At 38.2% G+C, this 14,478-nt stretch overlaps 1 protein-coding gene across 19 annotated transcripts in view; it reads left to right on the top strand.

Annotated features, from left to right (window-relative positions):
* The window catches only part of PARD3 (par-3 family cell polarity regulator), a 445,202-nt gene that overhangs the window by 319,045 nt on the left and 111,679 nt on the right, over positions 1-14,478 (top strand). For 10 of the 19 annotated variants that reach the window (XM_039705901.1, XM_039705894.1, XM_039705885.1 and 7 more), the window contains one exon: positions 9,723-9,833. The exons of 4 other annotated variants lie outside the window; for them this stretch is intronic. In XM_039705901.1, the coding sequence (XP_039561835.1) occupies positions 9,723-9,833 (111 nt within the window). Of the gene's footprint in view, positions 1-6,699; positions 8,094-9,722; positions 9,834-11,648; positions 12,537-14,478 lie in introns of those variants that run through there. 5 more of the 19 variants (XR_005627160.1, XM_039705917.1, XM_039705940.1 and 2 more) reach the window with 5 other exon arrangements.

The following is a 14,478-nucleotide window of genomic DNA, read 5'->3' as shown; positions in this document are numbered from 1 at the left end:
ACCCAGTAGCACTGGGATGTAGGATTTTACATCTTCATAGAAAAATTGCTTATGTTATAGAAGAATGACTACATTGTACTTTAGATTGTCAGGAATGTGTTGATAGTGGCAGTGGTTGCTGCTGAGAATTTGGGAATTTTTTGTCATCCCTATGTATGCTATTATGTGTTGCAAAGCAGAGAGTTGTATGTGTGCTTTTGTGTATGCAGTCTATGAGTTAACATACTGCAGCCTCCACTCAGGCTTTTTCAGGAGCCTGCTCTTTGCTCTGTGTGTGAGGCCTTGTTTTGTTTTTTTTTGTAATTTGTATTTATATTCTTTCAATTACTGTTTAGTATCTTACTGCCCAGTATTGCATTTTAGAACAGGGCACTGCAGTCTTCAAGGGCACATTCTGTGTGAGAGGGGTGACAGCAGAATTTCCAAGTACATTAAATCACAGTATAAAAGGATATATTGCTGATTGAGATTACATATTTATAAAATACCTATTATATAAAAATACTGAATTAGCTTGGTTGGGTCACATGTATGAGCTACTTTCTTCAGTGACAAGGAGCACACAATGTATCAAATTTAAGCTTGGAGCAAGTAACTGTGGTCAGTAGCTACTCTCTTTTTTGAATACGTACATTACGTTAAAGAGTTTTGGTCTTTAAAATGGTTAGACTGTTATGAAATGTCCATTATTTTGGTCTTTAAAATGCTTAGACTGTTACGAAATGTCCATTAAAATGTCATGTACTACTTCTGTGGTTGCTTCCATCACTGATGACTGTTAACAAAATTGTACCTAAACAGAAGATTTTTTTTTAATATTCCTGACTCCTTCAGGGATACCACAATCCCCAGTTTTACAGGTTTTGTCTGACCACCATGAATATGAATTATTTATGATGACTTTTACTGTGTTGTGATGTTGCTTACTGAGTAGATTTGGACATCTCTGTTGTCTTGCTGCCTTCTTTCCAATAGTATCATTGTCAAATTTCTGATACTGCCTTTGAACTTCTCAGCCTGCTTTTCAGCTACAGTAGTTTAAAGTAGTTAGGGCTTTTTTTCTGATTTCTTGTGCTTTATTTATTTATTTATTAGAGCTGTCCATGGCTCCAGCTAGCTTCAGGCAATCACGAGTAGCAATGCAAGAAGATTATCTTCTGTTTAGAAATTTGCAAACAGATGGTCTTTCCATAAAAGAAATCTGTTTTTAAAAGTTCCACCATTTTATGCTGGAAGTAAATATTACAAATGTTTAAGTTGTGAAAAGAGAGTGACTTGGTGTGAATAATAATCTGCCTGTTGTGTCATGCCTTTCAGGAAATGTTATCAAAACTGTTTAGGAAAATAATTGAAAGAAACCTCATGACATGTCTGTAGTTTGGCATCATACCCATTTTCTTCGAAGTTGGGATAGTGGTTCACAAAGCCAGGCAGATTACGTTTCACTGGCTGGAAGCAGTTATGGATCACATATGTTGTTTGCACTTCTTTCCAGGAGGTTGTTGTGGGAATCACCGGCGCTGCTGTACGTGAAGCGTTGCGCCGTCCTTTCTGTTCTTTTTGAGTCAACTTAGCTTGGTGAGATGTACTGGAACGCCCCCTTGAATGGGGCTGAAAAGTGGTTTTTTAATGTTTGGAAAATGATATGGTTTTTTTCTGATTTCTTGTGCTTTATTTATTTATTTATTAGAGCTGTCCATGGCTCCAGCTAGCTTCAGGCAATCACGAGTAGCAATGCAAGAAGATTATCTTCTGTTTAGAAATTTGCAAACAGATGGTCTTTCCATAAAAGAAATCTGTTTTTAAAAGTTCCACCATTTTATGCTGGAAGTAAATATTACAAATGTTTAAGTTGTGAAAAGAGAGTGACTTGGTGTGAATAATAATCTGCCTGTTGTGTCATGCCTTTCAGGAAATGTTATCAAAACTGTTTAGGAAAATAATTGAAAGAAACCTCATGACATGTCTGTAGTTTGGCATCATACCCATTTTCTTCGAAGTTGGGATAGTGGTTCACAAAGCCAGGCAGATTACGTTTCACTGGCTGGAAGCAGTTATGGATCACATATGTTGTTTGCACTTCTTTCCAGGAGGTTGTTGTGGGAATCACCGGTGCTGCTGTACGTGAAGCATTGCGCCGTCCTTTCTGTTCTTTTTGAGTAAACTTAGCTTGGTGAGATGTACTGGAACACCCCCTTGAATGGGGCTGAAAAATGGTTTTTTAATGTTTGGAAAATGATATGGAGGCTGCTGGGAGAAAATGTGTGTATAGAACACAGAAGACCTTCACATGCTTTACAGTATTCAGGCCTGAGGTGGGCACTTCAAAGGGCTGATATTTTGCAGTAGCAGCCACTTTGGTTCCTGTGCTTTAAATTTCTGTGTTTGTGGCTGAGCATGTGAGTTTCTTTATTGCTTGAAGGCAAAATCTGGCCTGAAGACATACAGGTGTACCTTTTTAGAGTATTCTTAATTTTCATGAGTTACCTATGACCTTTTGTAACGTGCTTTTTTTGGTTTGTGACAGTAGAGTTCTTCAGGAATGCTCCTGACAGGGGTCCTCTTCTGGATGTTGCACCAGAAGGATTGCTGCTTTATCAGTTTTAACATCTGCAAGGAGATCCATGGAAAATGAAGTTATCAATGTCTGTTTTAATTATGCTCACAAGCTCCTGCATCAAGGTGCTTGCACATCAGTGCTTTTGTGTCATCTCAGGACAGTGGTGCTGCTGAGTCACTCCAGCAGTCATTCCTCTCCCTCCCAACAAGTAGAATTGGATCTACTAATTTGATTAGTAATGTGTGATAACAGGCTATTTCTATTGCCAATATATAAATGTTTACACTTAAAAATGTGTTTTTAAAAATAGCACTTGCACAATTTTGCTTGGAATGCAAAGCTTCTAAACCATCAGATCATCACTAAAAAGGGTGGCTTTTGTTTGTGTGCTATATTTTTGTTTTGGGGGTTTTTTTAGCAACATAATGGTTTTGTGTGTCCCAATAAAATGTTGCAATATAAATCTTATGATTTTGCTGATACAGCAGGGTGAAAAAATCATTGCAAAATCGTTCAAGCAGTGTTTAGGTTATGTGTGTCTCTGTGTGTGTGAATAGTGTTTGCTACTAAGGGGAGAAGAGCATGCCTTGGAGCTAGAAAACACTGACAAAATAGCTCAAGACACTTACCAATTGTTAATTTTTAATGATGGTCTTTTTTCTATTAAGGAACATAATGCTACTGAACTTGTCTCAATCAATTTTTGTGTTTTTTTCATTAATCAACTAATGCATGTTTCTTCTGTAGCTCTTTATTCTAATGAAATATGTGGATGATTTGGCAGACGACAATGATCTCATCAGTAACGCATCAGAGTAAAATCCTTTTAGCAGATTACATGTGTATTATTTTGTTGTATCAGGGATGCTGATACATATTATTTTAAACTCAATCTACTTTTGAGATAACTTGTAAATGTGGAATTTCTGCTGTTACTTGTGTATCCTTCTTGCTTCAATTGTCCTATCTGTATTTATATATATTTCTGCAAAATCATTTACATATTCTTTATGTATACATGTGTATTTTATGTATATTTCACATATTTTTATATATATATTGCATCATGTTGTAGCTTGAGCCTGTTCTTTAAATGTTCTGCTAAGCTGTCTTCTCTGTCAAGCCTCATACTGTTCAGTTGCTCTGAAGCACTGGCCCAAAGCCGCTGAAGGCACTTGTTAGTCAGTGCCTCTCTGTTCAGCATGATAGACTTTGGATTAGGTCACCTCCTAGTTGGTGGCAGTCGTTCAAGCAAGTAAGCTTGAAAGTGAGCCAGCTGACAGAGAGGTTTGGGCATTCATTTTAGTTTGATTAGATTATCCAAAGTTCATGAGATTTCCTATTTGAGGGTCAAGCTTACGGCATACAGGTCCGTGTTCTCATCTTTTTATTAATAATAATGTGAAAAACCAGTATCATGGGGTCTGAGGATGATCCTTTCCTCTGATCTGACTTGGCTGTGATGTACTAGAGATCATGCATTTAAAAGAAGGTCCTCTTACAATTTTTAATTTCTTCACTTACTGTGATTCCTGTTGTTGGCTGAATTTAAGAATTAAGTCTGTGGATCTGTGAATATCACTTTGAGCATTTACACTTATCTTGAAACTTTCTCCAACCCTTCATGTAAAAGGAGAATTAAGGAGATATAAATTAAGTAGAACTCTGGAGTATCTTGGCAATTAGAGTGAACAAGATTTCAGCTGCTCTCTTTCATCAATTTCTCACACTCTTGGACAGACAGGGTATTTTTAATTTACAACCTGTATCTCAGATAGTCATAGAAGCTTTTTCTTTGCTTGTGCAGCTACAAAATAAAATTAAACTACTTTTTAGCTATACTTTTTATAACAGGGTTTAAATGAGAGAGCTTCTGAATAAACAAGCTGTTACATGAAGTAAACAGTGTTAGTATTATGGAGAGATTATTCTATAACCATACAGTTCGTGTCCTCAATGAAATATTAAGCTATATCTGTAAAAGGATATTTATCAACAGAATGGTAATTTTTTTTTATTACTTGTGTTTTAGAGGAAAATGCACACTTCATTTTTTTCTCTTTTATTTTCTACTCTGAGTTATAATAATCTGTGCTCTGCTCCTAAGAATTGAGATTGAGGTACGTGGTGCCCACAGGTCTGTGTTGTGCTTCTGTAGCTGCAGGTGCTTCAGAGCAGCTGGTGTAGCTCAAGCCTTGGAACAGACCTGTTTTCCTCATGAGTATGGTGGCTTGGTGAGGCCGTGTGTGTAATTTCGGTGCACATCATGCAGTGGCTTGTGTCTGTGCATTGGTTTTCTTGTGCAGTGATTTAGGCTGGGCTTTTATAGCTCCCAGTCAAATAGTTGGTACCAAACCCAGCAAAAAAAAAAGAGCTTGGGATTAGATTCTTAAGACTGTCTGAACATCAGTGCCACAGATGCTTCTTTTTTGCATAGTTTTGGGTTTTAATTCCAAAATCAGTAGTTTCTACCTTTGTTTTTAAGCACTGTCCTCCTTTTCAGTAATGCAAGGAGCATTGCTGTGCACATGCTGAGCGATGGAGTTTTCATGTCTGTATCAGAAGCAAAGTTGTCATTTCATTTGCATTTGTAAGAGCTGCAACAAGTATCCCAGCAGCCAGCCCCCAGCAGTGAGAATTAGACCATCTCAGGTTCAGACAAGAGCCTGAAAATCACCAAGTGCTTGAGGCACTCTGTAACCAGCTGCACACAGCAGAGAACTGCTCCTGTGTCTCGGGAGAGAGCAGCCAGGGCTGGGATCACAGCACTTGGCTGTGTCCTCCAGGCCTTGTGAAAGTCTGGAGTCTGTCTGACACAGCACAAATGGATGGTGATTTCTGCTTTACAAAGGAGATATCTTTGACTGCACTTTGCAAGTTTCAGTCTTAGGCTGTTCCCAGTGACTGAGCAGTCACTTCAGTGGGAGAGCTTATTATGTGGGTGTGCCAGGCCATTAGTATATGGATTATGGAAAAAATAGTATTGTAAGTAGCAAGGTTCCAAATTTGCCATGGGTTATGTATGGGACATACATCCTAATTCCATCTCTCCTTCCTTTTGAGTACCTGAGCAGTAAAGAGGGAAGATTCACAATAATGCAAAGCCTGGTGTGCAGGGAAGGTGTCAAACACATAATGCTCATGGGGCAAGTCACGGTCTGGAGGAGTTGCCTTTGTAAGGAGGTGAAACTTTCACATAGGTAAGCCAGACCTTTGCATTGATCCAATGCATTTAATTGGGGATGTTGTACATACAGGAGTGATTCTGGTATGTACATACTTCTGACTCACACAACTAAACAAGGGCCACCACACAGCAGCAGAAAGGGCTTTACCTCTGGCTGTGGAGACACTGCACAGTAACTGTGGAATGTGTTTTTGGTGTTTTGTAGGGATATTGCATAGACTGCTTGAATTTCAGTGGTCTCAATAGTCTTATTGCTAAGTGTCCTGTTCAGGTTAATGTTCATGAATAGGAAACATCATTTATATGAGTAGGAAACATTTACCTGAAGAAATTAGGACAGGTGGTTTTCAATAGCTTGACACCAGTGTAGTCACACCACAGTAAAACTGAGAAAGTTTTAACAGCTGGTTTTAATGGTGGGCCTTAGCACTGCTGGATGTTGCATTTCTGTAGTTAAACTTCGCTTGATTATGACTGTTAAATAAATAATTTCTAAATGTCTGCTATAAATTTGGTGGAGAGGATGCTGATTTGGGCTGTGGATTTCATTATGACTATAAATCATACTTCATGAAGCAAACACTTTTAATAGAAGTAAATAACAAACACATTTACTGCTAGCAAGAGTAATCTTACCAAAGACTTAGAATGATGTTTGTAGTGGGGAGTGTTGACTGCCCCTACAGAAATAAAGGAGGTGTGGGGGGTGTAGGTGTACAAATGTATCTCCATCACAGCTCTTTTCAGCACCTTTCTCAATTGCTTGGTGGCTCTCTCAGCATCTTCTTGAGATGATGTCTTCTCAAAGCTTTGTGACTGTTAAGCCACAATCAACACAACTGTGCATTGTACTAGAAACATGAAGCCACAGTCATGGAGGGGGAGGATGGTGTTTGTTTTTCCAGGTTTCAGTGTAGGGACAGTGTGGTTAATGTTGCTGAACTTGTTACAGGCAGTGGTGATTGTGGCAGATAGATCACTTCTGCGGGTGACAAAGTCCAGAGAAGGCACCTGTGCAAGACCACCATGGTTCATACTCTGCCAGGCTGTCCACTGCTGGGATGACCACTGAGCTTGCCAGAGATGGGAAGTCTCCGGTCAGAGTGGGAACAGTGTGGCCACCCTCTGAAATGCCTGGGAAAGAGCCAGAGCTGTCTTCCAGAGACTTTTATCAGGATGATCCTCAGGGGCAGAAGGAACATTAATTCCTGGATGACTGGAAGAAAATCCTGAAAGAGAAGAAGGGCTGTTGCCACAACTTGCTCATGACTCAAAGCAAACTGAGCCCTGGTGCTGCTCCAAGTGCTCCATGTGTGGTGCACACCTCTGCCTCTGTGGGAATGCACATGAGCTCTGTGTGCTCTGGACCTGCCTGGTTGGATCTGCAAATTCAAACCATTGAATTCTGCTAGGTTTGCATTACATGCTAACGTTAGAAATGCTCTCCTCACAATCATGCAGCCTGACCAGACATTTACTAGATTGCTTACAATGATTATTAGGAATTTCCTGTGTACTTTATTTTTTTAATAAGGTATTGATTTCACTATATATCTGTTCATACTTGCAATGAATTGATTTATGGTGGCAGAAATTCTGTTTTGCTGCCAAAACCTAATGGGCAATAACTAATTCAATTTTTTTCTTTCCCGCTCTTCTCCCTGTATTTTTTTAAACAACTATTTCTTTTTCAAAAATAAACTGAGTACTCCAGAATTTGATTCCTTTGCTTTATCTGACATTTTAAATGGGTTGAGAAAGGACAGGAGACTGAAGCAAATGTGAGCATCCCAGAGATGCTGTGCTAGAGTGACACATATGTTGCTTGTCTCCTCACAGCTCTGCGTGTTCTGCTGGTCAGACCCATGCTGCCACCTCAGGCACTCTCTGTGTATCAGGGCAGAGTGGCTCAGTTCCACTGTTTTTCTGCCAAAACTCCTCTCTGGGCTAAGGTTTTAGGGCTATTTTAAATTAAACAATCTCTTTTGTCTGGTGTACAACATCCAGAACTTGATTTGAATCTGTGTCATATATGTAAATGTTTTGTATAATGGTTTGATTACTCTCTAATAAATAGGTGGATGTTTTAAAAGATATATGTTGGTGTTTTGAATTTAAGTTTCACATATAGCATTATAAAATCAGAGACTTTAACTTTAGACTCTATTTTGCATTTCTTAACCTCATCATGTCCTCTGCCTATCCCCTTTCAGGTGGTTCTTAATAAACAGTTTTAGTTTTCAGATGCCTGAATGACTTTGGAAATGAGCAATCTCTGGAGAATGGGAAGACAGTTTAAAGCCTATGTACATGCTCCTATGCTGTATTTTTGTGTTTTGGTTTTAAAGAGCTGCCCTAAGAGCCGTAAACATGATTACACAATATAAATAAATAATATCTCTTGATTGAATGGTCAGAAATTAATCATTCTGCAGGGTTGCTGTGTGGTGTATCTTCAACCCACACAATGGCTTTGTCCTAGAATCAAAATACTATAAATATCAAAATATTATAAATATCAAAATATTACAAGTGCCTGGTGAACTCTAAATATTTTAAAGATGTTACCTTAACAGGTCAGAAGGAAGCTTTAAGAGCTCTGTGGTTTATTTCACTGTTCATCAGCATTTTTGGTGTCCTGTTGGCACTATTGCTAGACATGTTTGATTGCAAGTCTCAGTGCTTTAATTTCATTTTTGATGTGAACCTGAGTGTGAAGTGCCACAGTGTCAGTCAGCTCTCAGATCAGTGTTTGGTATAAAAAAAAGTAAAATTCTTGCTGCTTTTGGTGTGATAAATGATGCCACATTTAATTGGGATATAAACTGTTTAACAGATACGTGTTAGCCCTTCTGCCTTGAATAGAAACTTTTCATCTAAAGTTTAGATTTATTTAAGGATTATATTAAAGTGTTTGCTTGATTCACTCTATGCAAAAGTCACTCCTTCCAGAATAGAAAATTAAGAATAATTTTGTCATAATAATAACTGAGTGTCTGAAATGCCAAATTCTTCACTCCCTGAAAGTTTAAAGAAAAGAGTGGAATGTGCAAATATGGAAGAAATAAATAAATAAATTTGAAATGTAGCCTTTAGTAAAGTGTTTGCTTGATTCACTCTATGCAAAAGTCACTCCTTCCAGAACAGAGAATTAAGAATAATTTTGTCATAACAATAACTGAGTGTCTCAAATGCCAAATTTTTCACTCCCTGAAAGTTTAAAGAAAACAGTGGAATGTGCAAATATGGAAGAAACTCAATAAATTTGAAATGTAGCCTTTAAAGGGGAGGAGGAGATGTGAAGAGGGCAAACCCTGTGTTGGCAGCACCTGCCTCTGTCTAGGGCAGCCCAGACAGCTCCATCCCTCCATTCACCCTCCCACACTGGAACACCCCTGGGGAAGCAGTAATGAGTAATAAAGTTTAAATAAGAACCCCTGGTGCTGAAAAAGAATAAATTGACAGTTTTGAATGATGTCCTCTGTGGGGTGAAATGGCCCTTGTGAGGTGTGGGGGCTGGTGCTGCCCTGGGAGCTGTCAGACCTGCAGCTCCCTCTCTCCTCTCCAAAGTGGGGAAGCCTTTGCTTAATGCAAACCTGGGCTGTGTCCTTTGGCAGAGATGCTGTTCTAAAACATGGTTTGACTGTCTAAGAATAGCAAGCGGCCCCAAAATCCTGGCATAAAGGAGAAATGTGGTCCAATTATTATTTTTTTGTTTGTTGTGTTCTTCAGTGAGGAATTCTATAAACTTTTAAGAGGAGTGAAATTAAAATAAAAATTTTTAAAAGTATGCAAAAAAAACCCCAACAACCTGGAAGCAGCCTGAAAATACTAAAAATTGAGATTCTGAGGTCTTTGCACTTTTCCTTCCTGGTTTCCCAGCAGTCCTTGGAGAACTCTCTTTGTCATGGAAGAAGGAAAATACAGTTTTGTTCATGTCACAAGTTAGATTCTTTTTTTGTGTGTTATTAACAGGTTTGGCAAACATCGCAAAGATGACAAGAGTGAGAAAACTGGTAAAATAAAAGTGCAGGAAGCTCTTACTTCAGAAGAGGAGAGAATACGAATGAAGCAAGAACAGGAGAGGTAGACTTCAGTATTTGCTTAAACCTTGATAGAGAGAGTTTGTTTTTTAAATTAAATAACTGAAGTACAATTTTCACTGATGAAATTTTTCACATGTTGATATGTTTATATACTTTAAATAACAAGACAAAACTGGATTTATTTTGGACATCAGGATGAACAGCTCCTTTGGCTGTGTTAAGCATCTTTTATAGACACAGAGCTCCCTTTCTTATTGAGGAGACTGAAGTAATAAAATGAAATGCTTTCTCTATATATTATATAAATGATTTTATTGACATTTTCAGAAAACAAATATTTATATAGAATGAAGTATGTTTTGTATTTTTCTTCAGAGTTTTGCATATCTAGATTTTTCATTGATAAATTTAGGAGAAACATAAAATTATGCTTACCAGTATATTTGTCACTGGAGTTCAGTTTATTTATGTGCCATGCAGTCTGTTTATGGAATGATATATATATTAAACTGCTAATTATAAAAATGAGTGGTGAGCACCTCTATTTTTCCTTGTCAGCTTCCATTAACATAAAAAAACCTATATCATATATATGTCATATGCTCTTCTCAATATTTCCAGTCTACTTTTCATCCTATCTCTTGTAGTCCTAGATATTTGGGGCCTGACTCTGCTGTCTCTCAGATCAACTTAGTCAAAATCTTGAAAAGTGTGTGTTATCACTTAACTTATGCTTGGAGATGTGAGTTGAGAGAGAACCTCTTTGAGTAGACATCAATCCAGTAAGGGGACAGACTTTACAAAGTTTGATTGCTGAATGGTAAATATATTCAGACACATTTAGCAGTGAAAGTGAACTACGCATTAGAATTATTTATCTAAAAATCATGCTATAGCTCACCATAAATTTAAGATTGATTAAGAAACTCTGGAGGGAAATTTTTTTGTCCTTATAGAGGACACTAATTAAACATAATGATCTCTTTAACAATCATCTCTATGCACCTTGGTCTTCTGCAAATAAGAGCAAAAGTTCATGAATGGTGGCTTCATCATTAACAGTTCAATAGAGAATATTAGAGCCAGTGTATAATAGAGAGCCCCTGTAACTCTTGTGCAGACTCCTCAGTTAAACCTAAAATGGTGTCTTTCAGTTCTTTTAGGGTTGAGTGATTTACAGTAAAGACAGGGTTGGGAGTGTGTGTTTATTGGCTTAACTTGTTAAACTCCAGAAACTTTATCATTTATGACCATCTGTTTAGATTACATCATGGGAAATTTTTTACTCTTTAGCAGATATACTATCATAAATTGATGTAAAAATTTATTGTCTTTGTCCATCCATTCTGATTGTAGAAGGTGGCTGAATTACAGTGCCTAGATGTTTTTTTGCTAGTCTGATTGGTATTTATTTTTTCTTTTTTAACAAATTGAGGCAGGGTCGTTAAATTTGTTGCTGTTTTTAAAAGTAAAGTGCTTTCAGATTAAATGGTAAAGAGGAAGGCTGGAATTGAAGGCAATAAGTGAGGAGGGTGTTTGTGCAGCCAACTTCCCTTCTCATGGATGGAGCAGCCACAGAGCTCATGCCAGGGGTGCAGAGCCATGGAAAGCTGCCTTGGTTGCTCTGCCCAGCTCAGGGCAGGGGATGGTTGGCCAGACAAGCACCACACTGTGCCCTGGCTTCACACACTGCTGAGCCCCAGCTGGCCCTTAGGGTTTCTTAGGAACATTAGGTCCCCAGAACATCAGCTGTATACATTTATAAAAAGAAGAAAGACTTGACGCCTGGGTTAGTAACGTTTTCTCTCTCTTCATTCTCTCTCTCTGTCTCTCTGTGTCTCTCTGTCTCTCTCAGTAAGAATGGTCAGAGTATAGACTGTCCATGTGATGATGTAAGAGAGGTTGCAATAGTCACGCTGGGTACCAAGGTAGAATTATGAAATTATTTGTATAGCCCCCAATGCATGGAGCAAATCCTAATCCCTGTCCATCAAGTTATGCTAACCAATTTGAATCTTTCCTGGAATCTCACTCCTCATGTGTCATAAAACCAATTTTATATGTTCACTGAAACTGCAGAAAATGCATGTGCCAGAACTTCATAACAGCTTGATGTTACAGTAACACGGGTCCTTATCCTCCCATTATTCTCTTTCCCTGTGTATTTGCTTTCCTTTGTGTTATGTCTCTAAGAGAATGCAACTTCTTTGGGGCAGTCGCATGTACAACTAATAAAAGATAATAAAATAGCAACCAAATGTGTGAGGTGCTTCCTTATGTTTCTAAAAAAATCAGATGTTGATTTGGTCCATAGAGACTGAATGTTTTTGCAGTTAGATTGCAGAGTTTCCTTTTGATCCTGTAAAATAATGATGTTAGATACATGCTGTTAATGAAGAGTACTCTTGCAAATTAACTGAACAATCCCTCAAAATGTTTACTAGGAGACAGAGTAAAATATTACTGTCAGTGTTGGCTCATAATGGCTGCTATTTTAACTTTATTTTCTGTGGGTTTTTGTCTTCTCAATTTTTTTAGCAGTGCAATTCACTTGTTCTAGTTTACTTGGTATTTGATACTATGTACCTCTAAAATGATGCAATGCTTTGGGGAAATAGGTTGGATTTAATGAATTTACTATGTATGAGAGGCTAGGAGCAAAAATCCTTAGAGGGGTCAGAGAACAAGTGAACAGTCCATTAAAAAATCAATCATGCCCACAATTTTATGGAATTATTAATTTTAATAGTATTGTGCTTACAATAGTATTTTCTTTGAAACTTAGCATTCATGTGGATTATGAGACAAATAAGAAAATTAATGTGTTTCAGTTTACCATGATGAAATTAATAAAATGCCCTTTCATAAATATATTATTAATAATAATTTCTTGATTCTGTTATTCTTTGATTAAGGAGTGTATCTCTTAAGCTACATTTTATATATGTTGGATACATACGTATATGGTGCATGTTTACTGACAATCTTAAAGTAATTTTGAATGAAAAAAGAAATTATCTAGTTGAAAATACAGTCAGCTTTCAATGACAAGGGATACTGGAACAATTAGGGGTGTACTTGATGAGACCACCCACTAGTCATTCCAAAAATTCTGTAAAATACTTGCTATTTGTAAATCCTCCAAATGTTGGAACAATAGTTCATGCAAGGCCATAGAACATTGCCCCTTGTCATTCTGCTTTAACACTGGTTTACTGCACAAAAAGAAGTCTGCTTGCATTATCCTTGAGTATCTGCCAAGCACTGATCTTAAAATCTGGCTGGGCTCTGCTGTGCTGTTAGAAAGGGCTCTCCCCAGCAGTGGCACCAGTCAAAAACTTGAGGTAAGACTGGGCAATAATAAGCTTTCTGACTGTGGCCTTGAGTCTCCTAAGAAAGAGTCTATACTGCAGTCTTGAGGAGGCTGAATAAGAACCAAATTCAGTTAGCTCTGGTCCTGTGCCAGATCACAGCTGTTTTACATATATGCTAATTTGGAGCCCCTCTTTGCTGTGTGGTCATCTTGTCTGTCTATCACTGGACTGCTCAAACTGGGTACCACTGAGATGCTACATTCACATGGATGGGCTGAGAAAACAGCCCTGGGTCTTTGTGCTTTTGTTATAGAGGTCTTTTATCAACTCCAGAGTCTCCTGATGCACCTGTGGTTTGCACATCTTCCTAAGACCTCTTGGATTTTGCAGACTGGAGATGTGTGGAATATCGTGAGCTTTTAGAGATTCTTCCAAATGTTTTACACAGACATTGCAATGTTGGATAGACTTAAAAGGAGATTTTGAAACTTTTGTCAGTGACCAAAAGGAATCAGTTCATATGGGTGGTCACCTTGTGCTGTGCTGCTGCATCTAAACCTCTGGAATCCCACAGATCTTTCCAATCTAGAAATCCTCTACATCTGGTCTTTGAGGGCCTCCCAGAGTAGGTTTGCTCAATCTTTAGCCAGTGTGTCCATTGAGATCCTGCAACCCGATTGCCCTGAAATGTTTTCTGAATTCTTCAAGGCCCTTTGGTGTACTCTCTTTCTTAGGAGAGATGAAGACAGATTTGCTCAAAAAACCTATTGCTTTTGTCTTCTGGTTGTTATTGATGGTCTTTGCTGGAGAGAGACATCCCTCCAAACAGCAGGTTCTGATATCTTTGTTTCTCCCTCTTCCATACACTTGCATTTTTCCTTCAATTTCATTTTTTTGTTGTTTTGTGCTTCCTTTTTTTTTCTTTTTTTTTTCCTCATTCTTTTTCTTTCCATTTCAGCTTTGTGTTCATTGCAAAATATATTGTCAGCAAATCCAAAACCTTTGCCTGTGGTCTTCCCTTCTTTAGCATGTGTGCCAAGAACTGCATGTGCAGTTCTTGGCACACATGGCCAGGCCATACATGCCAGCGATCTTCAGCCTTGGACTTCCTTTAGCAAAGAAACTTCTCCCTGACCTGAGCAACTTTACTCTTTGTACTCGAGTAGCAGATAACAGAGGAATGAACGAAACGTACCTCTTTGTGAAGTTTTTAAGAAATTCATCTGAATCCAGCATGCTTCACTGCTGGATAATGCTTAAAAGATGAAAGTTGCAATTCTCATGTAATCTCATGATTCAGGGTTGGTGATCCATCTGTGGGCAAACAGTGCTTATGCTGTAATCCGCCTCTAGAGGCACTTCTCCTCTTGG

Source organism: Passer montanus, unplaced genomic scaffold, assembly GCF_014805655.1.
Source record: "Passer montanus isolate IOZ18808 unplaced genomic scaffold, ASM1480565v1 scaffold10, whole genome shotgun sequence".
Classification (NCBI taxonomy): Eukaryota; Metazoa; Chordata; class Aves; order Passeriformes; family Passeridae; genus Passer; species Passer montanus.
This window is presented reverse-complemented; position numbering and strand designations above follow the sequence as displayed.